The sequence below is a fragment of the Strongylocentrotus purpuratus genome, unplaced genomic scaffold, assembly GCF_000002235.5.
Source record: "Strongylocentrotus purpuratus isolate Spur 01 unplaced genomic scaffold, Spur_5.0 spur5_scaffold_6, whole genome shotgun sequence".
Taxonomy (NCBI): Eukaryota; Metazoa; Echinodermata; class Echinoidea; order Camarodonta; family Strongylocentrotidae; genus Strongylocentrotus; species Strongylocentrotus purpuratus.
In genome coordinates, this window is record NW_022145612.1 from 19378299 (window position 1) to 19403761 (window position 25463).

Sequence of the window (25463 nt, forward strand, 5' to 3'; positions counted from 1 at the left end):
AACACAGGTTCGAGTTTGGTGTCGAGTTTGGTGATGGGGTTTAGTTATTGGTGTTCGGTGTTTGGTGTCAGGATCACACAGGACACACAGGCAAGGCATACAGAGGTTATATGTATTGAGGGAAGCAAATAAAACAGACACACATTTAGTCATGCAATATAAACAAACAGGGCACAACACAAGTAAAATACATGTACATGTATCATATAATGACATCAAAGTCATGCAAAATATTGGATATCAAACTAATCTCTCACAAAAATGGACACAATTTTACATTTTGGAAATAAATATATGCATCGCTCATGTCATTCATGACACAAGTGAACATGCCAACCTTGATAAAATTATTATTATGTTTTTACTTCCAAGATGCAGGAACACACAATATCTTTATAATCTGCACCATGTCTTGTAAAACAAAAAGAAGACATGCAGCTGTCAAGTATGTACATGTACATACACACATACATGTAGCGACAATGCTCCAAAAAGAAAGAGGCATATGATAACCTTAAACATAACATAGTGCATCGTCGGAGCAACAAACACTGGGCAAACATTGATGTCAGAATCAGACGTCTGATTTATTGAAATGCTATTTACGCTGTTAAGATAAATTCAATACCTTCTGACACCTTCTTCGAGCACAGCAGTATTAACATATAAATCCTTTATTGGTGATGGTACACATAGATTCAGATATGCTGGTCTGGCTTGAAAACTCTGAATAGATACACTAATAACGTAGGCTCCAAATAAACTCCAGCTGAATCATAACAGTTGCTTGTTCCAATTACAGATATGACACATTTTCAAATCTACAACAGAGACATCACAAACATGTGTGATGCAGTCCTCAACCAAGTGTGATACAGTCCTCAACCAAGCAGGGTAGCTGCCCTATCACACAGATGTTGCGTTATGAATGTATGCACTTAATATCCACCCCTCTGTCGTTGACAGGCAAAGAGAAGAGACCGGTCTGATTATCGCATCATAACAACTGTCCTCTTCATTCCACCAATTGGCATGAATTACATGGCTGGCATGCCCATGCTTTTATACTGTATGAATCAACCTGCATCAATGTCAATGATGCCGCTCGCTCTGCCTACCCTAACTCTGCCTAGTAACGCGAGAAGGCCACCAAGCACATCACTGACTGACTGACTGACTGACGAGAAATCCTGCCCTCATTAATTTATGAGCCACTGTGCTAGACAGTCTGGATTTGACTATTCCACTATGCCGCGACCGAGCCTACAGCTGCATGAGATAGTCTTCTCCTCAGGAAATCAGATAATAGTCACATTTGTATAGCGCTTAATACTACTTTTCTCAGCGCTTTACATTGTAATTATTGTTACCCCAGTCATTGTATTCAATTGCTAATTTGCTAATGCTAATTGCATGTCCGTGTTTGAAAGAAAAAAATCCAGAGGTGAGTTTTTCAATTAGGATTTTTTTTGACATGTTTACTACCTGATGAATCACAGAAATGGGAGAAAAATGATTTTTGCTTGCGGTCTAAATGCAGCTTATGTATGGCATGCTGCAACCAAGCGAGCGAGCTGGATCAGACCATTCACTGCAGCTGCTGCCTAGGCTCAAACATAAATAGTCTTGCAGGCAGACAGGCTAGGGCAGCTAGCTAGGCTGCTCATGGCGTGTGACGTACAAGACCTAACATCAAGGCAAACCTTGCAACACTCAGGAAACAATCACATTTCTTGGGCTGCTAACATATTCTAAAGGTTAAAGTGATCTATGCATGTTCCTTGAAAGCCATGATGTGTCATATTTAGCTTTGAACAACCACTATAAAATTAAAGGCATTTATTCCTTCTCTGAAATTCTGAAAAGCATCACCTTTACCCTTATCATGGCAACGCTATTCAAACAAGCGAAACAAAACACACAACATGCAATTATAAATTCTTTCTTCTATTGCATGAGAACAGGTGACCACTAACGGGCACCTGAGACACATGGGTACCAAAATCTAAGTCAAAACCCCCCCAAATTCCAAAATGTTAACATTGGGCTTATTAATACAGACCCTAATATTTCAATCCGGACACTCCTATCAAAAATTGAGGTAAAGCCCTATGGTAAAAGTAGAACAAATTGTATCCCGGTAAGGTTTCTATTGTACAAACCAAATTGACAAGAAGAAGTAGGACCTTCCTGTGCTACTTGGGTCCAAAACATTATTCATTTATTCGCTGACATGCCTAACAGGATCACTGATGTAACCTTAGCTTGATAACATTCCTTAACTTGACCCAGAAGGAAGTGCTTGCTCATTCAAAAGAACCATATCCTTTTTCAATAAAATATAAAGTTCCAAGCTGTATCATCAGTAAAGCTGCTTATTTACATGGAAATCTCACCAAAGATGTTCAATATGTACGTCATGAAATCGATCTGTAGTGGGAATTACTGAGGATGTGCATTAGTCAATTATCGCCTACAGCCTAGGTAATAAATTATAGAGTGAACAATTCTTCCCCCTATTTTTAATGTGTTCACAATATAAATTGTCCTAATAAAAGTTAATTTGTTTCACATTTTTCATTTCAAAATTATATGATGTGCAATTTCTTTAAATTGATGCTATTATCACAGTAATTATGATATTATATATCAACAATATTAAGGTAAAATACAGTATGAAAGTAATATATGAAAGTCCTTGCTGCTATGCATGACTAAACCTTCTTTAAATAATTCCATTTTACAAGATAAATGCAGTGATCTCTTATGTTTGTCCCGAATGAGAGCATGGTCACTATTTACGCACGAATGAAACCTTAGTATAGTCTCTATCACCATGAAACCCTTTGTTGCATTAAAAAAAAATATATAATCTACAGGAAGAAATGAGAATAGTATCCATGAGAGGCGTGAAAGCACTACAAATCTATAGTTTAGAATCCAGGATACACTTGAGACTGTAAGGCGTGGTTGCATTACTGCTTTAAAGTAACTCACATATCATCCTCTCCGATGCATGTTAATCCTTCTCTAACGCAATTTCCAGTATTTGGGAAAAACTACACATTCCCTTGGTAACAAGTTTGTGATGGGGATTAAGTAGGAAAAAACAAGTGATTGTTGATAAAATAACACAATCCTCCAGTTTCCCCTCATTTAATAATTAATCAATGTCATCTTCATGTGGGGGTTGTTTATTTGCTTGAAACATAATGACAAGGCAGGGTTATCTTCACTAGACAAGATATCTTTTATTATAATTTTCTCTGAATTTCAATGAGATCATTTAAATCAAGGATTAAGATAAAAGCATAATAAAAATGATTTAACAATAATACTTTTTGAAAGTATAATGTTTAATCAATCATTTGTATTTAAAATTTAGTCATGTCATGTGAACAGGGATAATGATCCATTTTGAAATAAGATACCACTTTCACAAATTCAATAAACCTTTAACTCAAATTCTTTCCTTATATTTTTGTCTATTTCCTTTTGCTATTTTCCTTCATAATTTTCCCAAAATACACCTTATGATACTATTTGGAGAGAAAAAAGCTGCAAGATCCATTTCAAATTCAAACTGTCACTCAAGGAGAACTGCAGTGAACCTCTCTACAGACCAACACTGGCTGGCACAGCTAGGTGATCTTGTTTCAACCTCCAACATTACCAAATCAGAAGAGAAAGCAAATCAGAAGCTGATTTCCATTTCAACATGAACCCTAACCATCAGAGAACTTGCTACTGACAGAATCCATTAACCTCAATATGCAGACCCCTCCTTACACCTTTTCCAGAGCCTTAATCACAAGAGAATGAGTTGCAGAAAAGTAGCCGAGGCACAAGATGAATGGTCAATCTCTACACTCTCATGCTTTCCTGCCGATGACAATGCAAGATTTTTTTCTTGCTGGGAAACTTTCTGCTTGTATCAGACTCAAGCATAAGACGTTGAAGGAAGAGAGGATCATGCATTGAGGCACTCAATCTGGGGTGCTCTCAATCCTTATTAGTGCCAATAAAAATGTATGTAACAACATTTGTATCCTAAATTTAGATCTATCTGATAGGATTTTAGCTGAAATATCAAAACATAGAACCATGTAATTGCTACATAGTGCATGTCATTTTTGGTTCTAGCATATAATTCACATCAAACGTTAATGGCTCAAGTTATGCGAGTTCACAATCTGAAAATCCAGAGTTTAATAAATAAAAATGATATTTGAATTGATATTTGAATTGATATTTGAATGAGTTGTGGGCCCGACCCTACAGAAGTTGTAACTGGACAAAGCTTTCTCACTAATATTTTTTATTTCTAATGTTATCAAAGGTGAATTTTGATTCGCTAGTATGAGATTAGATTTGTTATACTCAGTGTACTCACATTTATTTCATGAGAACATTTAATGGAGGTCAATAGCTTTGCTATCCATCCTCTTGACCCTCTATACCTATCTTTAGCCTCAGGGTGGAAAAGGATTGTCTTTCCGTCTTGTACCGAGAAATGCATTTCCTTTTTTCAAATTTTCATCTCAAAGTACATTGTCTGTCTGGTCGACTTCCAGTATGAGTATTTTTTTATTTTGAATTCAACCGTCAATTTTTACAGTAAGAACTAACTTTATCCCAACCCATAATACTTGTGACGTAGGTGTGGGAACACGGTTCATACAAGACCTGATCTCTACCATTTTTTCCTCCACTTCCTCCATTTCCTACAACAAGCTTGATTATGGAGAGTAAGGGATCAAATATTAAAAAGAAAAATATCCTGGGCAGGGAAAACAAAGTCATCAGGTGATTTCTACACTATGACACACAAAAGTTAAAACAGTGCAAACTGCACAGCTGTCCAAGGCTCTCGTACAGTATTAAGAAGACCAGGGCAGTTCACATTGCTGAAGATTTGATTGCAGATTAATGCGGCGTTTATCAGATTTGGAGAGGAAGTACAGACATATTGTAAATCGCTTGGAGCATGACAGGAGTGTACATGTATGAGGAAACTGCTACAAGGGTTGTCAAAGATTGAATAAAGTACTTTTGTGGTTGAATTACCTTCTAGGGTCAGTGACTTCTATGGAAAACTTCCTGTCCCTGTAGTAGATGTTCTGTAGCCGCCTCCACTGGAAGATCTGGAGAAAACAAGTATAAGACAGAGATTGAGATAGAGAGAGTGAGAGAGAGAGAGAGAGAGAGAGAGAGAGAGGGAGAGAGAGAGAGGAAAGAGAAAGAGAGAGGAAAGAGAAAGAGAGAGAAAGAGAGAGAAAGAGAGAGAAAGAGAGAGAAAGAGAAAAGGGGGAGATGGAGATACACTCAATTGTCTGATTTAACACATTTAAAAAATACATAACAGCAACATGTTTAATTTTTTAACCAATTGGATTTTTACCAAACCTTTCCTGCCAGTATATTCTATTTATTTACTACCTAAATATGTTGTTCCTACTCAAAATCCATGTACCTTAAAAAAACAGCCAATGAACATTTGAGGCTAATTCTAACAAACAGATATTGGCACCACTTCACAACCAAGTATTAAAGAGCTCCTAATAGCTATTCATGGAAAACAAAACTAAATGTCAATTACATATATCCATTACATGACGTATACAAATACCATAAAACTTTCACTATCGAAAAGAATTTGCAAAACCATTTTATTATTTCTAACATTTGATATTTCATGGCTGTTATCCATAAGTTGTTACAGAAGCATATATTTTTGACAGATTCATTAAACATCCATCTACCATGAGAATTCATTGCAGCATCATAGAGTTCCTTGAAGGAGTTAAAGAGTTTTTAGTTCTGATGTCAAAGGCTTCATGACCAATGATACCAAACAGGAACAGAGAATTGTCTACAAAATCAAATATAATAATTTAAATGACATGATATCACAACATTAGGAGCAATTCTTAAAATCTTGGCTATGAGGTATGGCAGGAAAAATACTGTTTCTTTTTTAATACCAGACATAGCACTACAAATCTCCTTGCCGAACAGCAACAAAAGTACAAGTAAATTTCAGCTACATTTGTTCTTTTCTTCACATTTTGGCAAGTGTCAGACAACACTTAGAGTACCCCTTCTGGAACAACCCAGAGAGACCCAAAACAATTTGTAGATACAAGCCTTATACATGGGTAAACTATAAACCAGGCAACAGTCTTTAACTCTGCAAGTCGGGCAAGTGTAAGACAATATTTCATAACACCCTATAATAACTTGAGCCATTTTTGTCCTTCTAATCAATGAATCTACCTTTAGTCTTCCATCTCATGATCTGGATATTAAGCTGGAAGTGTTCCTCCCCTTTATCCCCTTTAATACTGCAATAATATTTAGCTTCCTCTCCCTAGAATCTAGATCATGAGTGGAAAGAGATATTTCCTACCCCTACTAGGAAGAGCCGGAATCATGCAGGATATAGAGGGACAAGCTAGCTGGGCTTGGCAGGGGCCTTCCTCACCAAGTTAACTCCACACCTAGCTACATACACGCCCACTCTTTCTCACAAATATTGCTCATGGCAAGAATGTTTTCTCACATGCAGCCTAGTTGGATTCACACTAGATCAATTGCTAGATCCAGCTACCTCATTTGGAGAGAAAAAACTACACCAACTTTTTCAAACCCTTACGAAAATACCTTTAAAAAAGCCCTTCCTTACAAGCTATAAAAAACCCTAATGAGTTTAGTTGTATGTAAGCATCCTTAGCCTTTATATATATATATACTTTTAGGTTATTCATCCTAAAAGCAGGAAAGCTGTTCATAAAATTGACAAAATTACAAAATAAAAAGGACAAAAAAGAAATTTTAAATTCTCAACTGAGATTCAATTAAAAAGCTTGCATGGATTTTGATTCTTGTTCATCTTCACATCCTTTCAAAACATGTCCCTGTTCCAGTGTTCCCAGGCCGGTACATTTAGCTAAATTTGGACAGAAACAGTCAACAGGATAACAAACAGGATCACAAACATGTTCTGGATGGTTCAATGTGAAGTCTGAACATGTCCCAGGCAGGCCTCCTAGCTAGGACAGGATGCTTGTCTGAATTAACGCAGTCATGTCACACCATGCTTCCATACCAAGGACCATAAAGACATTGCTTACATCTCAGGATTACGGGAAGCATGCGATGAATCTCACACAGCTAGGGGTGCCTGCCTTCATTCATGAAGATTTAGTCTCTTGATCCATTAACCTAACAGGCCAAACACCATCCTTTGGAAGACCTACTGTAAATTAACCCAGAAGCTTCATGTGCATGAAACTCCCTTAAAACCGAGGTTCTTGTTAGTAAGTGACCTTCTTGAGCGGTCCATATTTGCACAATTTTCATTACTGAATTCATAAGTAAACGTGAGCAATTCAGACAAGTTTCTTGCTGCTATAATGGCCGTCATTGCAAATTCGTGATATATTTCTGGTTTTAACATACTTAGTTCACTATTTAGCAAACAAAGATACAAAGTCTTGAACATACCTTCCTGGGTGTAACTCTGTCGACCTGGTCGTACTGACAGACTCCCTTGAAACTGAGTCCTAGCCACCATGGAATACCTTGTTTATCTTTAACTTCGTAGTAATGAACTCCGTAGGTCGGCAGGCCTTCAACCAATTGCATGTAACTGTACATTGAAAGAGATAGAAAAATGTGACACTGATTACGTAGGATGCTCACAACAAATGATAAACAGTATAATTAGGTTAATGGAATAGATACACATAGGTGCAGCTATCACAATCCCACGTACAAACCGTTTAAGTGTATTAAAATTATTTCCACATATGTACAAAGACTAATTACTTCAAATTCAACATGAAATACACTAAAGAAGAAACAAAATAAAGCAATATAGAGTATACAAGTTAGAACTTTTATGTTTAAATTGAGTTTGACATGGAGGAAACTCAATGCCAAAAGGCTTGTAAGCAATCAGAGGTAGTATGCATAGTATGCAAATTGAAGATCGAACCAAGTAATGCAACTTAACTTTTTTTCACAATAACTCGAGACAAGAATCACAACAAATTACATTATGCCGTGAAACTTGAGAATGATGAATTCTCATCTTTCATCCCATAAATGAAGGCTACGAGGGGAGAAAATCAATATTTTTTCAAAGAGATGACAATATAAATGGAGTGTTGATTACGAGCAGCAGATGGCTTGCTGGCACTCTAAGACTATGGGGGATTCATGCCTCACAAAGTCTCCACTCAATGCACCAGTTGAATGTAATGGATGTGGAAGCAAAGCTGTAGGCTCGCCCCTTCATTATCACACCCGCATCTTAAGATGATGTGGAATTATAAGCGTCCCTTGCGGGGAATGGAGCACAGTCAATGTGCTTGGATGAATGACGACTATGACACAAACACACCCCTTGGCATAATACATGTACAAGGATGTAACAATTCATATTTCTCTTACACCATTGGATAATAGCAAGAATGGTGCAGACTGTAGAAAGATACCTAAAAGCCTTCTGATCCTCAACTTGCCTTGTTGGCGTTTGTTAGCTTTTTGAAAGACTTCACTTATCAATTCTTTAGTTCAGGATTTTATCCTAATATTTCCTTTCAATTATTTCTCCTTTTATAATCAGGGGCAGCTCTAAACAAGAATGAACAAGAATAACTTCTATTTCATCAAAAAAAACTAGACATACTATAAACCTACTAAATAGAATGAACTTCAAGTCACCCTTTACATCACGTAGCAAACTAATTTGAAATGCAATTATTTTTTAGAACACAATATCTTCATATTGAACAAAGAAATATACAGTATCCTATTACTTTCAATCAATTTACATAATTCTGAGGGGGGTGGGGTTCAAACATCAAGTATTGTCTAAATTTGGTGTTCGACATGCAATTGTACTCCTCTCCCCCATTCTACTCACCACAATACATCCTTGGTAATTTGTAAATTTATGCAAATTAAAGCTTCAATAACATGTGTCTATTGTCAGCACCACTTTGTCATCTCCCCCAACAAAAGGGTACCACCAAGTGTCTAAACTCTCAATGCCATTTCAAAAAATCACCCCGTGCATAATTCATAAACAAAACCTTGTCTGACATGTCTGTGGCTTGGAGCGGAAGGGATAATCACTGAATCTCGAAATGCATGAAATCAATACCAGAGCTTGTGACTACTCCAAATTTGCAAGCTTGGTAGCCCATAGGCAGGCTAGCATTTTAAGTTTTCTGAATTCTATCATTATTCATGGTTTTATTGTCGGCTACCGGCGGCGAGGTCTGAGTTTACATGACAAAGACTTGTGACATGTAATAAATCAACTAAATCCAAATCAGAAACAAAAGAAAGGTTTTAAAAAAAAAAAGTTGGATATATATATTTTCTGAGGGGGGGATTTGATTTTTATGCATGTGAAGACCCTACAAAAAAGTAACAGAACAATATTTTCAATCATAACTCTACTACTCTGAAGTCTACTAATGGAAGTTGGAATTCGCCAACGCAAACAGATTTAGCCTACAAATGCTCAATGCTCAAGTAATGAGGCATGCGTTAAATAGGTTTGCTTAATGTTCTTTATCATGAATAAAAGCATAAACCATTTCCTAATGCTTCCGCTAAAAAATCTCATTAATCATTGTGTGTATATCTTTTAAATAAAAACAAATCATAGTAAACACACTGGAAATATTGCATAAATTCTTTTTTTTTTTAAATAAAACCCTTTGCTGCTTTAAGATGTCTATTTTCCAGATAGCAAATAGTATAGTATTAATGACTGCTTTGAGAGAAATAGTTGTTTTATTACGCTCAAGGGAAGGTTAGAATTGTGCTATTCCCCGAGGCTTGCCGAGGGGAATAGCCCAATTGTAACCTTCCCGAGAGCGTATGAAAACAACTATTTCTCGAATATTAAAGCAGTCATTAATACTTTTATATGCCGAAAAAAAATAGACTAAAAAATAAAAAATAAAAAATAATTTACATTTTTGTCGAAGACGGGATTCGAACTCTTGCGTACAACAAGAGGTGTATCGAAAACCAACGCTTAGACCACTCGGCTATCGCGCGCCGTTAACATGCTTGGCAGTTTTCTCCAATATATACATTAAAATGGATTGAAAACGGCTCCGCGTGAGGGATGCTTCGCAAAAGCTCCATGAAACGGACCCTTCTTTTACTTTTGCAATGCATATTGGCACGAACTTAGATCAAGATCTATCGGCAGATGTTGTTTTTTTGTTTTTGAGAGTTAATTTTCGTCTTCATGTCAACAATGCAAGATAAAATTGTCGGTAAGATCGATCGAGATTCAATTGTATTGAAATTGCCGACCAATTTTTCGCACACGTATGGTATCCTCCATCGCTCAAACCATTTTTTAACATGTAAACCTATGGGGTAACCATGGAGACTGACCTATTTTTTTAATAACCATGGTTATTAAAAATATTGAAATGTTTTAAGCATGGTTACCGGGAATTTTACAGGAACAGTTGAAGTTTATGAATGCAATTCGACCAATCAGATGGCTGGATTTCTTAAGTGAGGTATATAATATTTCATAAATTACTATTCTGTCGGTCGCGTTCATTCTTTGCAAATGAATTACATCAATTTAAGAAAAAAATACTCCATATTCATGTAGACAAAGAAGCAGCGACATTTCCCCTACAGGCATTTTCTTTCCACTAAGTTCAATTTGCATGTGTATTGTGTAAGAGTAATTACTCAGCTGCTATGGAAATCATTATAAATCAACAAAGAGAGGAGAATCTAGTTACTAAGACAACCATTGTTACTTTCCCCCATTAGGAAGCCCATATTCATTTTTCATTAAATCTACAGGGCAAATGAGCTCACAAAGAGTTGGCTTTTTACAATACAGTAATTTCCCCCTCCCCAAGTAGATAGGGAGTGAAATGCATTAGGTTGCGTTTATCTAGCAAATTTTTGGCTAGAATCAGGTTTCTCAAACGTCTTTCAGGCAAATTTAGAAGTAGATAAACGCAAAGCCTTTTTCAAACGTCTTTAGATATGGGCATATCTAAAGACGCAAAAAGGTGCGTTTTGAATGTGACATACAGCCAGAATCACGTTTCTGAGAGATCGATAAACGCAAAGCTAATTTGAACCTCACATACAAATATGATCACCCAGGTGTTGTGTACAAGCATACGTGTGAAGTTGACCTCCGAGAAACTGTCTGCTTCCCGGGTCAAAACAGCTGGGCAGACACAAGGCCTTTATTTTGAATCGTGAAGGGTCGATAAACGCGACATCCCGCAAATCACGATCGTATAGTGGGGTACGATAGTGGGGTACGATAGTGGGGTTCGATAGTGGGGTACGATATGTACATATCTAGTGGCAAGCCTAGATAAACGCGCTCTTAGACATCTAAAGATTTTGATCTTGAAATTAGTGTGTGTGTGTGTGTGTGTGTGTGTGGGGGGGTATAAATAATATCTATCATAAAATCCATATCTGAAAGCTATGACTTTGCAGGGTTATGAAGTTGATTTGCATACTTTCTAAAAGAGTCTTCAAACTCTTGAAGATATTCGAGAATATTAAAAAAATTCTCAATTGAAGTGTCAATTTTGAAGATGTCAATGATGTATCAAAATGACAAATCCATTGATTTTGAGCTAAAGAAAAGAATTGAGTGTCTCGAAGCTTGCTCAATATTTGAAGGGGTAGGCAGCACTTGCCAACATTTTTCTGAAATTTTGACTGTCATACTCATTTTTTTCTACACTTTTCAGTTTTCAGTGATTAAATCAATGACGCTATGATTACCTTTGAAAGTCGTCCGTAAACAAATCTATTTGTCACTATGGGTGTGGAATACTTTGAATACCCATTTCATTAGGAGGCACTGAGCAATGTTAATTGCATACAAGAGCCATTACAGCGGGGTGCTTATCAACAAATCAGCCGACTTACCGCTGAGATGATTTAACAATTATACCTCTCCTTGCATTTGAAATGGACTATATATATACACAGTCATGCTTCTACACTGTGCAGTACATGTACTCCAGTGTTGACTATTACAGTTATCATTGATCCGTATATGGCAATAATATCAAGAAATACAAGCACACTATAATCTATTAATAACAATGCCCTGTTGGTTCTATGCAATGAAAAGGTGACTATTTTGTTAAATCAATTTGTAACTGAAACAACTGAATACATTAAAAAGTACTAAAATTCCTATTAACTTTGTTGTGACGACAGGAAGTTAAACAGTTCTCCAAGAATCGTTACTCTATAACTAGCTTCCTGAAAATAAGGCTTAGTTTCCATGTCAAGAACATATTAAATATCAAAACTAGAAGAAGATAAAAAAATCGGAAGGTCACAATTTAAGTATATCTAAACAGATAAACAAAACTTAGTTTCCCTGTCAAAAAGAAATTAAAATATCAAAAATTAAAATTAAAAAACGTATCAGAGGGTTACAATCAAAGGGTTTGTCCAAGGAGCCACAGCGATAGAAAAACTTGTTCAAACAAGAGATCCATACAAAGATTTCAATTTGCCCCCTCCCCCCACTTTTTTTTGGGGGGTGGGGTGCTAATGTGCTAATGCTCATACATGTATTTTTATAAATGTGATTATTTCTTTCCATCCCTCTCTCTCTCTCTCTCCCTCTAGGCCTCTCTAGCTCTGGTTACTGCTTGTCATGAGTGATCATTTCATAAAGCTGTCATCATATTTGGCAGTATGTATTTTGACGCACTAGCTTGTGTTTGTGGGTGGGTAGACAGGAGGAGGAAACAAATGAAACAAGATATGCCTGCTATTCCTTCCTGATTATGTTTCCATCACAGGCAGTTTGACTGATCATCATATTATCATCATCCTTCAAGGCCAGCTTTAATTTAATGCAATATTAATATCCAGCACAGAATGACTCGTCCATCTGTCATTCCATTTTTCTTTAGCACCCCAAATATAACAAAGAACAGGGTAAGATATTTATTCTTGAAATTAACAAAGCTCATCATTCATTGCCATTCTAAATGTTAATTAATCTTGATTTGAGTCAGTATTTCATATTTAAGGAATTCCCTGATTTGTGATACACAAAAAGCCAGCATATATAAAATTTTCAAAGTAAATCCTTAAAATCACAACAGATAACACCGAATAAACAGACATGGTTCATAAATTAACTTAATTCTACATGCGAATGCTACAAAAAATCTCTAATTCACTTAAAAGTGAAAAACAGGCCTTGAAAGAAAAAGGTTGTTCACACATGACTAAATGACAAACTTTCCCACAGAATATATATATAGACCTCAACTAAAAACAGCTGATTTCCTACAGAAAATAACAGAAAGATTATAGCATGTTCTCAGCTAGAGAGTTTAGCGCATCCTGCCTATCATCAGTTTGTCAAAAAGTGTAGGTAACAACTCTCCTGTGACAGACCCCGGATTATCTCGGGAATCGCCTGAAAATATACAGCTTAAACTGACCAATTCTCATCGTTAGTGTGTCATCAGCCTGAAATCAATCCCATCTTGAGAATCATTTACTCCCAATAACGAATCCAATTTAGAGGCTGAACTGGGCTTGCCGGCTGATTAGTACAGTCGGTTCAGAGGTGCCAAAATCACTGGAGGAAGAGTCCTTTGCTTGTCACAAGGAATCTTTTCCCCTCACTCAGGTCTATCTCTTTGCACTTGAGGTGTGAAAAGAGTGTTCATTTTCAAGAGTGAAGAGCTGCCTGCCAAAGCCATCTTGGTCATGCTTCAAAGTTCTAATATAAATGGATCTATCTGGGTTTTTTTTTCTGTCTCTCAATGTTGCCAAAGTCTAAGCCCAACCATTTACTTTTCTCATTCTGTGTATTGAATCCATCATTTGCGTGATGAACTACAACTTGTTATGGATTGTTATGGAAAGTGCTGCAACTTAACAATCTATTGTTTATCAACTTCCACTTTTCACATGGGATGCAGGGTATTCAAATTTCCACTCTTTTTGGTTGGCCAATTAAAATAGAAGAAGAAAAAGGAATAGCACGAAATTGAATATGCAAAAGAGACAAGGTCAGACAGACACTTCATAAAAGAAAAGAGCAGCACGTGCAGATGCCCAATATATTCCAGACATGGCTCAGAGCTCTTTTATTTTTAGTAGTAAACCACAAATATTGATTTTTCTTTCTTCTGTGGGATAATGACCCTTTCCACCCCTCTATTTTGGGACAATAAGACCAGATGCTTTTCTGACCAAGTAAACTCTCATAATATACCCCCTCCCATTTAAATACCCCATGAAAAGATGTTGATATTTCCTCATAGAAAGAAAATCACTCCCCATGTATGCCTTTAAACGTTTTTTCTCCTATATATTTCAAGCTCTTGGTATTCCTTTGTCTACAGCATATCTATGAAATGCTATCTATTAACCAAGTCTTTATCTATTGAACGACTAATAAAGTCTTTGTCTAATGAAAAACTAATCTAACATTCTGGATGATTTTTTTCTCCATTGTTTATGAATAACCGCAAAATGATAAGAACAGACTTCAATGTCCTGCATGCTGCCCATTTGTTATGATAGAATATAAATAGTTTGTGAATGGCATTCAGTCTGATAACATGTCTCACGGGTGATAGTAAAGCTAATAAATATGACTGGGAGAAGACTGATAATGCTATCTAACAAACACAGAAAGATGGATGGCTGACTGTATAGATAATAGAGGCTGAACCATATCATCGTGGCATCCTTACTATCACTAAATTGAGTTACCAAGGTGATCTTAGGTCAATATGCAATGAGAGATAGTAGTACTGTTTGACATTACTAAATGAGAACCATGCATAGACATATCCAGCAGTGACATGTAGGCAAGCACTTGCTGTCAATTAGGATATAAACATAGCAATGTAAGTATAATGAATAAGCAAACATTATTCCTCCAACATATTTGCTAGTGTAAATGTCAAGATGACAGCGAATTTCTTCATCAGGACCCACAGATTATTGCTTTTTGGACCTATCAGCTGTACAAACATAGAATTTGTATACTGAAAAATCTCTAATGAGAAAGAATAGCATCATGAAATGTTATGGTATATAAGATAATATATCCTTAGAATCCCTATATTGACAAGAAGCTGAATACATTTTACTTCCCACGTTTAGAGGATGTGCATTTTAGAAAGTTTCAGATTAAAAATGCCAGATTGTGTTTTAGACCTTGGAAATTCCCATTATCTGTATTTTTAAATTTAAATCTTTTAAGAAAGCTTACTTTAATACCCAGATTTGTGTTGAATCAGTGAGCACTGCTTTAGTAGCATTTATAATGCAAAGTGAACATTCCTGAATTCTATATCAAGATCATGAAGATGTGAGTGGGAGAGCACTCAAGTGGAACATACGTTACTTACATATTCTGAGAAGATCATTATATCATTTTAAAAACAGATCATTTTTCCCGTGGCAGAAGGACAATTATAAAACTATTCATAAATGTTCTTTTCCTTTATCTTTTAAAAATAATTGCATACAAGAACTGTTCTTGGTTAAATTACTTTCCATGGAAGTACATCTCAATTATACTTTTCATTTTTAACGATTTTAAGCAGATTGTACATAAAGAGATTCCTAAACTTTCCATTAACCAACCCCATAATCACTACATCTACATGATTTTACATCCTGTTCCATTCTACAAGCTACGATGTAGATCAATGCAACCACTCCCATCTTGCTCTTTCATTCACATCACAAGCCATTCCATTACAAGGAGTGCTGATAGGGGGCCTTCTTGAGTTCTACATGTCAATGGAAACCTGCTAAAGGTCAAGTGCAAGCTAGGCCAGATATGTCAAGTTTACTCAGTCAACAGAAGGTTTGAAATGGAGACTAGCTGCAATGGGAGAACCATGACGTCAAGGTCTAGCTGTCACCTACATGTATTGAAGTTTCCTCTCGCTTTAATGTTTTATGATATTACTCCAAGACAAACTGCTATAAGTTCGCAGGACGTAAGGTGTGAAATTTGTGTCTCTCTCACGTTCTTGACCCTGTTCTGTTCTATATAATGCTCTTCATAATAATGAATGCTTTGAATAATGGGTGAGGTAGCCAAACTAGGACCCTTTTGTTAGATCCAGTTTACAGGGACAGGTAGCAGTCAGAATGCCATTTTGACAGCACGTTTCTTCCCTTCAGAATAATTTTTTTTCTTCCCCATGCTATTAAAGTAAACTTTCCAAGTAAACACACAATGTAGGCATGACTACATAGTTCCCATGAAGAGCAAATACAACATTCTATGCAAGTTTCAATGCTCTATTCAGAGGGAATGGAACTTTTTTTTCTAGAGGTAAACATTCCTATAGTTTGGATGCAAGAAAAATATCCCTTTACTTATGCTAGACTGAGCAACTTGTTATTTTGTCATTTTGTTGAAGAAACACAAAGTTATGACATACAAGAACTTTATATTAGCTTAGGGCAAATAAGACCCGTAAGCCCTACAATGGACAATCAAAATTTCTTTTAAACACTACAGTTCTTTCGATTAATGCCAATGCACTTTGGTTAAAGCCAATGCACACTATCTTTGCTACCATGAAATTTTTACATTGCAGGTTCGTGCCAAAAAACATGTACCCGGTATGTACATTGAACATCATTGTAAGGGGCAGAACATTCTCCAAAGGAGGAAGTTATCATGAAGATGCCTGGATTCTAAATATATACAATAAGATATGTTCAAATTATATGCCTCCACGACCACGGGCTGGTGGAGTCTTTGACTTTGGGTTGATTGATCTACAATACATGGGCATGCATGTATGCAGAGTTATAATGACCAAATGAGTCAGGCTATTCAGCTGAAAACCAATGGTGATTAAACTATCTTCATGCTCCTTCAGAGCAGAGAACATTTGTCACTGAAAACAATCTCATCTTTGAAGCACACCAGATGTATTCAAATATAACTTTTAAAATGATAAACCTTCATGTGAATATACAGGTTATACACATTCGTTTCTTTTTCTCTTCCCCCCTTTCACCATACTCCTTTCATTTGTTCAAACTAACATATTTTCTTTCCTTGCAATAAAAAAAACAACACTTATAAGTACATACCTGTACACCTCAAAAAACCTTTAAAAAAAACACCATAATATCAAGCTTTTGAATCAATACTGAGTCTTTCTGAACATATGTTCCCAAATGAAAATGATAAAGTGGAATTCAAAAAAATGTCAAGAAGTAAACAATTAAGCCTACATTCACATGAAAAGGAAAATAAGGGGAAATCAAAAAGTGAAATTTATGAATGATGAGAGCTAAAATACCTCTTCAAATGTATTCTTAAAATCTACTAAAAATCAGACCATAATATTTCAACCCTGAAAGTGAGTGCTTTTGGCATCAAAGTGCCCAGAAATCAGTAAAATGTAATTCCACCATGCATTCTAAAATCAGTTCAATTTATATATTTGGTATGTATATCTCCAACTCACCTCTGGATATCCACTAGAATACATGCACACCTGTGTATAATTCAAACAATGCTGCTACCGGGAGTAAACATCACCAAGGAAACAACATACAGACAATTGTATATAGGTAGAATTGTCTGTAAATCTTGCAAGCCTGAATCATCATGCATATGAAATCTACATCCACGTACCACCATCATCGCCTCACGAGTGAATGAGGAACATACCACTGGCATGACTGAGCACTTCAGAGCAAACCGGCTGTGTATGTAGGCACAGGTATCACCCAGTGTGTTTGAGAGTGTGTGTGCATATCAATAGGATGAGAGCTTTCACACAATATGCTTGAGTCTCCTGGGAGCGTTTAGGACATCACTCTTGCAGTAATGTCCTGAAACAGCCTGAAATGTGCAAACTGCTACATCAAGGTGTTGATAGATTCTCTATATCTCAATTAATTTAAGTGGTAAAGATAAAAGAGGTCAACAAATACATGTGTTTTATTTTGTTACTTCTGTTCGGATATGAATGCTAGGTCCAGAGAGCTTTTTAATTCTTGAGGTGCTTACATTTCAAGAAATCATATGTAATGTTGATATTTGTTTTCTGGCTCAATTCATGAATCAATCATTGTCTGAAACATCCCTAGTTCTTGATTTTGTATTTTTATTCTTCTACTTTTCATTTGAAACTCAAATACATGCAGCACATAGAATTAACTCTTCTCGTGAATAAGAACCAGACTTTTGGCTCATTACACTGGTAAATTTGCAATAAGACATATCATGGCCAGGCAAATGTTAGCAATTTTCCACTTTAGAGCCCGACAAGGGGTCTCAAAACATTGAGTTTGACAATAACGAGGTCTGATTAGAAGGGACTGCACTAGGAGGCTTAATTGACCTGCTGATTGGTCTAATATAATCAAGCCATTCCAATTTTCAGAGAGTCTCAATGGGATTCAATGTATCAGGTGTTTGCCAAGATTAGCCAAATCTTGAAGGCACAAGAACAACCAAAGGTAAGAATAAACTCAAGCAGAAGGACCTTTATACAGGTAGATAAGCACAAAGAACTAACATTCATTCATGACTAATAGCTAAAGAAATGTCTTTGACATTATGAAACTAAATAAATAAATAAATGAATAAATAAATAAATATATAAATAAATGAATAAGTATATAAATACATAGCTGATGTAATGAGAAGATTAATATAAAACCTTCATCTTATGAATAAAAGTATGATTTGCTTTCATGAAACTTGGGGAGGTACATTATCTTATTAAATGTGGAGGGTTCACCTTTAAAATCAATTCCACAAGTATCTGAATCAAATTTGTGTCACTTCGAATGGTGAATTACTTCTTCATATAAAGCTTTTGTGAATTTTATATACACCCCCCCCCCCCCATAGCATTTCTGTATTTTTCTATCAAACTTAACAAATTAAACGTACAGTCATTTATATTCCTGGACATACTTAAAGAGATAGATAACATTATAAAAGATTAACATGTGCATTCTAAGGAACAAGAAGACTGACTTTCATTTTTTTAAATAATTGCAAACGTGGCATTTCAAATACAGCGACCGGAAATCAATCTGACCATGTGTCATGTGATGGAGGAGATAACTGGGTAACTCTTCCTGTTCTGCTTTACCAGAGGAAACAGTCCTCATCCTGAAGGTTAAGTGACACACAGGACCATTTTCATCTTACATACTTCAATTCCAATTTCAACCACCATAAAAAATATATACAATCATTTGACCTTTGACACGATGAACAAACAATAACATGCACTCAGGTCTATGCATCACTATGACATGAAAGTAAGGATCCACAGAAGGACTTCAGACAGCAATACCTCAGGTTACATAACACATACAGGGTGTATAGTGGCAATGATGTTGATTGTTACAAAAATGTTTTAAAAGGCCAGTATTTATAGGTATGACGTACAAATAATATTTAAACGAAATGCTATATTACACAATTACCATAATATAACAATGTTGAAGTGTTATTGTGGTAATCGTATTGGGGAAAAACTGTCATTAAAAGGTTTTGATATCCATGTTATAAGTACCAGTTTTTACATACCTGGTATCCAGAGCATATTTTGAAAGAGAAAAAAAATGTGAATAATTGAAAGCATTGACGTTTGCAAAACTTCCTAGGTTTCACTTACTTGAGAATATTATTTCCTTGTTCTGAGATCTTCATGTAAATGTGTGAACTTAGTACTTTGACATATTTACACTATTCTTTTCACAAAAGTTTTGGGGAAGTCCCTGATTTAACGATATCTCAATTAATAATTACCACATGAAACTGATATTATTTGCTTGCTTTCTGCAAACAATCTATTTGCATGGAGGTTATCAATCATGCCTATTTAATGCTTTCTACCATAAACACAAATACATAGCAAACAGAATTGAAAAGACTTCAACAAGTCAACCTAAGGCAATTTCATTAGCCTTATATACGCCACTTATTGTAATGTGCAAAACATGACAACAACATATTACGTAATCAGAACATAATTGCTATGGGCAAGAAAAGGGGTATTGAAATTGCCCTAATGTTGATTTTTGTTTTGAAAGTCTTTAAAATCATGTTAGCATTGTATTTGAATCATCCACTGTTTTATTTCCCAGACGTGCGCTTTGCTACAATGTAATCAAGTCCTCACAGTTACATGTATACATGTATGTTGGAACCCTCTTTACCTGGCCCCTTTAAAGGTACTATGTCCCTTTTGCAGCCAACCTCAAATTCTGTAGAACTTTGCAGGAATTATGAATATGTCATGTATGTCCTATCTGTGAAATTTAAACGTTAGCAGTGTCCTCATATTCAAATTATGCAAGGAAACCAGTTTACTTGCTAGACTTTACTGTCAGACACTATTGAGTGACTGACTGGCTTTTTTTTCTTCTTTGGTAATAACATACATGAAAAGAGTTGTAAAGGTTACATGAGCATTTTTCTACATCAATAACCCACTTCTTGTGATGGCCAAGGTTAAACTAATTGAATCTTTGCGCAGCATAAAACGTATGACCATTCGGTACAATTGTCTGAAAATCAAGACTATTACTTTTGGGCTCTATAGCCCTAAAGTCGATTTGACAACTTATAGTTGTTATTTTCCCACTTGAAGACATTTTCAAGCCCCACCTTTTTTAGGGAAGTTCTAAATCAGTATTATCTTTCAAATGCAGTTGGAATTCAACTTTTTCATTTTTTGGGCCTGCAAATGGGACATAGTACCTTTAATGAGAAAGTCAGACAAAGGACCTTTTTTTGCATTATAAATCTCTAGAGCAAGCACACACAGTTGTCATAGTGATCAACTGATAAGCTCTAATACTTCCTTTTCAAAGTAAAGACACTAGTCCATGTTGATCTTTTATAGGGATAACAAATATGAATAATGGAGAATGTTATTCATGCTCCAATGAGGTACAATGAACAATCAGCATATGCTTGGATGTTATAATCGCATCTAGGCACTCAAATATATGATAACTAGCACAACAGGGGACGTCTTCATTTGATTACAAGGGGCTTATGAATGCCTGGTGAATCCAGTGGGAATAGTGTCTTGGGGGGATGGAGATGGACCGCATCTGCAGAAACAGAAGGTAATGAGTCAGTCTAGCACTGACGCACTAATGAGACAAGCTTGACGTATGTGCCTCGTCTTTAATACACCAGGCAGGCAAGAAAACATAACAGTGGACGAGTTGGCTTGCGGGATCGATGCAAACAGTGACCTAGCAACTGCAGCTAGACATTCTTGAAGATGTTTGTCCTCTCGGTTGCTCCTTACTGCTCCATTGCTGCTACCGATGATGAGCGTATCAGATTGCATGAACCCTAGAGACAGACGATGCTGCCCCACACTCCGATAGTAATTAGTGAAATTACTTGGGGTAGCAGGCTTCTTTCACACCCGTCTGCATGAACAAAATAACTTTTTTTTCTCCCTCTCTCTTAGTCTAACCCAAAGGAAGATGAACATTGATAAAGTCAAGATTATGGCCATATTTTTCACGTGGTTAGTTGTGACAAAGCCGAGGTTGATTTAAGCGATCTCAATACACACCTCCACATTCTAGCACCTCACAGTCTGCACGATGCATGAAGTGTTACATTTAAATCTTCTAAACGTTTACCAATGTGACTTGAGAGCATAAGGTGGTGCACGACTTCTCTATAATCTTCCTAACTTATGCAGCATCAAGAATTTGTGAAAAAGAAAATCTTCGCACAAATTCCCAAAGGCGACTTAAATAAAAGGAATGCGCATGACAATGAAGAATCTGAGGTAGCTGAATACGAGGTAGTGTCAAACTCTTTGTGCGAATGGCATTTCCACAAGGAAACAGATGGAGGTACATGTACATCACACTGCAGTAACTGATATTATACTGGTTGTAAGGGAAATGCAAAGTGTTGATAAAATCCTGAATGTTCTTGTTCTGATTATCCACCCACATGTATCACAATATAAGAGGAAAACACCTACAAAGTTTATCCTGAACCCCTTGCACGAATGAATAAAGATTATTCATCATCCATGAATTTCTCATATTTTAACTGATTCACTGAATGATGAGTATCTCAAAGATGCCATTGTGTATGAACATAATGGTGAAGGTTTAACCACGTGAATAAATTAGAAAAATAGTAAAAAATGATTACAGAACATCCTTTAAATGGAGAATAGTGTACAACATTTTTCATGCGAGACAGATAAACTCAGCTTATGCATTCCTCTTGTACATGTAGCTTTCAAATTTTGTTTAAGATGCTTATTTCTCAAAATTCATGACCTTGACCAAACCCTGTGCATCAAGTAGCATACAACCTTTAAATAATTTCAACTGTAACTGTTTCCTTTTCATGATTTGTAAACAACAAAATATGCCAAAACTCACCATACAATACACTGGCCTTTGCTGAGTCCACCAAGTCGTTTGTAGTAGAAGAGTATCCTTTCTTCACAGTAGGCCAGAGACGGATGTTCCCTTAGTGTAAACTGAGGCAGTACAGGTAATTTCTTCAGCACCTTGTGAGCCTCTTGGTCACTGTAAATAAGAATGTATTCCATCTTGGTAAGTTATGATGATCATCTGACAAAGTAACAAGTTTCCTACAACTCTATCAACTGAAGTATGACTGCACAGTCAAAGAGCACTTCCTCAGGCATCAGTGGATGCTCAGTGGTTAGGTTACTGAAGGAATCTCTTCCAATATATGTGTGATATCTAATAGACCCTTGAACCAATAACTCCTTGCTTGAATTAATATATGAATCCTGTAATATGGGATCATCATCCTGGATCATCCCTGTTTTCCCCCCTTCTTCTTGTGAATGATCAGGATGTATCAAATTTTGGGCTTGAACCTAAGAGGACTTGTCCACTAGCTTTCAGTGCAGATCGAGTCCTGGTTACAACGTGGTTCAACAGTACTAGGGAGCTAGCACTAAGGCACCTGTTCATCCTACTGTGATATGAAGTCCCATGAGTGGGCCTGGAGCTGAACGAGATGCGACATCTCAGGATGAAAACAGCCCCATTCAAAGGAAATCTTGGGAACTTTAATAACTTGTTATTTTCATGATGGCCATGACTTATGGCTCGTAGCATATATTAGGCTGGGGAAAGTCAGCACACATTTATATCACCCCTCGTGTCTAATAAGATCAATACTTCCTGCATCAAATGCTTCGCACATGGAAGATAGGGGTCAAATCTCAATTTCGGGAATAACAAATTATCAATCACCAACGTAGATTTATTCCCCAATTTTCCAAAGAAAGGAGAATTTACACCACAATAAATCTCTGTCAGTATTATCATTCAAAAGCTGTACTCAGCAGGTACTGACAAGGCATTTCAGTCATCAACATGGATGATTTTTACATCATTTCCTTCAAGTAATTTTGAATTTATAAGGTCAGTGAAAATAACATCTGTTTCCTTTGTCAATAATTTGACTAATTAGTCATATGGCAAACTCTTCTAGATATATTTACAGGTCACAGGTCACAGTTGAGCAGCAGCAAAACTGGGAAAATTGGGAAAGATTGAGACTTGGTTCTTTCCCACATGTATAGAATTTACATGTACAAGAATTCCCATGGACTACATACATTGTACATGCATCTACACCTTAAGTGTATTGCATACATTTGTATGATTGCTGAAGACAATAACAGCCATTAATTCCTTGTCCCTATGCTTTGTTTATTTAAAGATATTGAAGAATAAATAGAGCTGAAGAAAAGATCTCATGGGATGCCACAATCCTTATCATGTGCAAATAAAAAAAACTGACCAACCCTTCGATTTTACTGTTAGAATTCACACAACATCAACTTCACGCGAACCAAAAATAAACTTACGTGGGGGAAAACAGGAAGGAAAACAGTTTGCTTTTCTTATGATAATAAAGGAAAGACACACAAGGAATGTTCAGCAGCATGAAAGCGTGGAATCTTGGAAATATTATTTATTCATCCATTATAATCTTACATCCTGCTCTATACGAAACAAATGAAGAGGGAATGGCAAACACCTGCAGAGTGCAAATTTGGTTTTCTCCAAAACAGAATTTTGCTCGTGTCCAGAAGTCTATTATTAGAACATGGTTAGAAAATGGTTGAAAAAATGCCTATTCCCATGATACTGCAGAAGAAGTGAAAATCATAAACAGCTATCTTTCTTCCTAAACATGCGGTGGGACATGTGCTTTCACTTATTTTTTTTTCTTTCTCCTCAAGAGGTAAAAATACTCAATAATGTTCTCCTACCATATTGTCTTTTTGGAGCCAGAATAGAGTTAACTCTGTGCAATACATGAATTACTTAATGCCCTTCTGGCTCTCAACAGATGATAACTATGTGAAGGTCCACGTAAGAAATCAACTCACCATTACAAATCTTTTTTTATATAATATTCAATTAATGCCCTTGCGTAACCTCTTTAGTATCATGTATTTCAGTAATATACATATACATATGAGCACACTTTTGCCAGGAAACCACTTTCATTGGCCTGAATTCTAACTGCGCATAAAAACAAAAATACCCCAGTCCAAAAGCCCATCTCCCATAATTGAGTGATACTATTAATTTGCACAAAATAGAATAAATATATATATCGGTTACACCAGCAGGATAAAAATCTAAATCAATTATTTCCTGTAGAATTATCTCTTTGCAATGACCGTAGAGAAGTCCTAAAAGCTGACCTAAATTCTGATCTATTTGAAATATGAGAGGGTGTAAATCGCTACACGTATTCCCCTTGCAAGATGCTTAGTCATAGAAAGTAAGAATGAATAAACTCACTGCTGAAAAGGCTCATTAACAAGACCAAAAAAATAAACTAAAAAATAAATTTAAAAAACATTAGATTTAGATAGACTCTCTTTTCATCGTTTCCTATTTGGGAGACATTAGTTGGTAATCTTATATACGTTTTCACTCTTTTTGTATTTTCCTCTCACCTTGTATAATCTCCTTCTGTTGCTTGTAAGACATAAGCTCCAAGTTCAAATACAGTCTCGCTATCAGCTTCTATGTCCCCCTGCAAAAAAATAACATTGAAAGAATTCATAACCTCAACAGAACCAAAAATCGCTTCTTTCATACACGATAAATGCACTTTATACATGTAATGTACATCTTAGGATCTGAGTATTGGTACTTGTAGATCTCAATCTGAAAGTAAAACTACATGTACCAGTATCCTAATTTGGCCTCAACGTTTGGGATTCACATTTCATAGTTCTCATATTTCTGCATCATGAAAATTGTAGCAAGAACTTCCAGGTGAAATCTTAGAACATGGAGCACAGCTTGTACATCCCTTATAAGGTTGTATCTTCTTGTTTAGCGCCATGTGCTAAGTTATCAAGGTATCA

General features: G+C 36.1%; 1 protein-coding gene across 9 annotated transcripts in view; it reads right to left on the reverse strand.

The window, feature by feature from the left end:
* Window positions 1-25463, reverse strand: part of LOC581763 (FERM domain-containing protein 4A) — an 83519-nt gene that overhangs the window by 14372 nt on the left and 43684 nt on the right. For 8 of the 9 annotated variants that reach the window (XR_004061854.1, XM_030973241.1, XM_011668529.2 and 5 more), the window contains exons 5-8: window positions 25047-25126; window positions 22468-22617; window positions 7507-7651; window positions 5068-5144 (exon numbers count right to left, since the gene is read on the reverse strand). Coding sequence is in view for 8 of the 9 variants with exons in the window: in XM_030973241.1 (XP_030829101.1) it covers window positions 5068-5144; window positions 7507-7651; window positions 22468-22617; window positions 25047-25126 (452 nt within the window). In the remaining variant the exon portion in view is untranslated. Of the gene's footprint in view, window positions 1-5067; window positions 5145-7506; window positions 7652-17531; window positions 17725-22467; window positions 22618-25046; window positions 25127-25463 lie in introns of those variants that run through there. The other variant, XM_030973244.1, reaches the window with a different exon arrangement.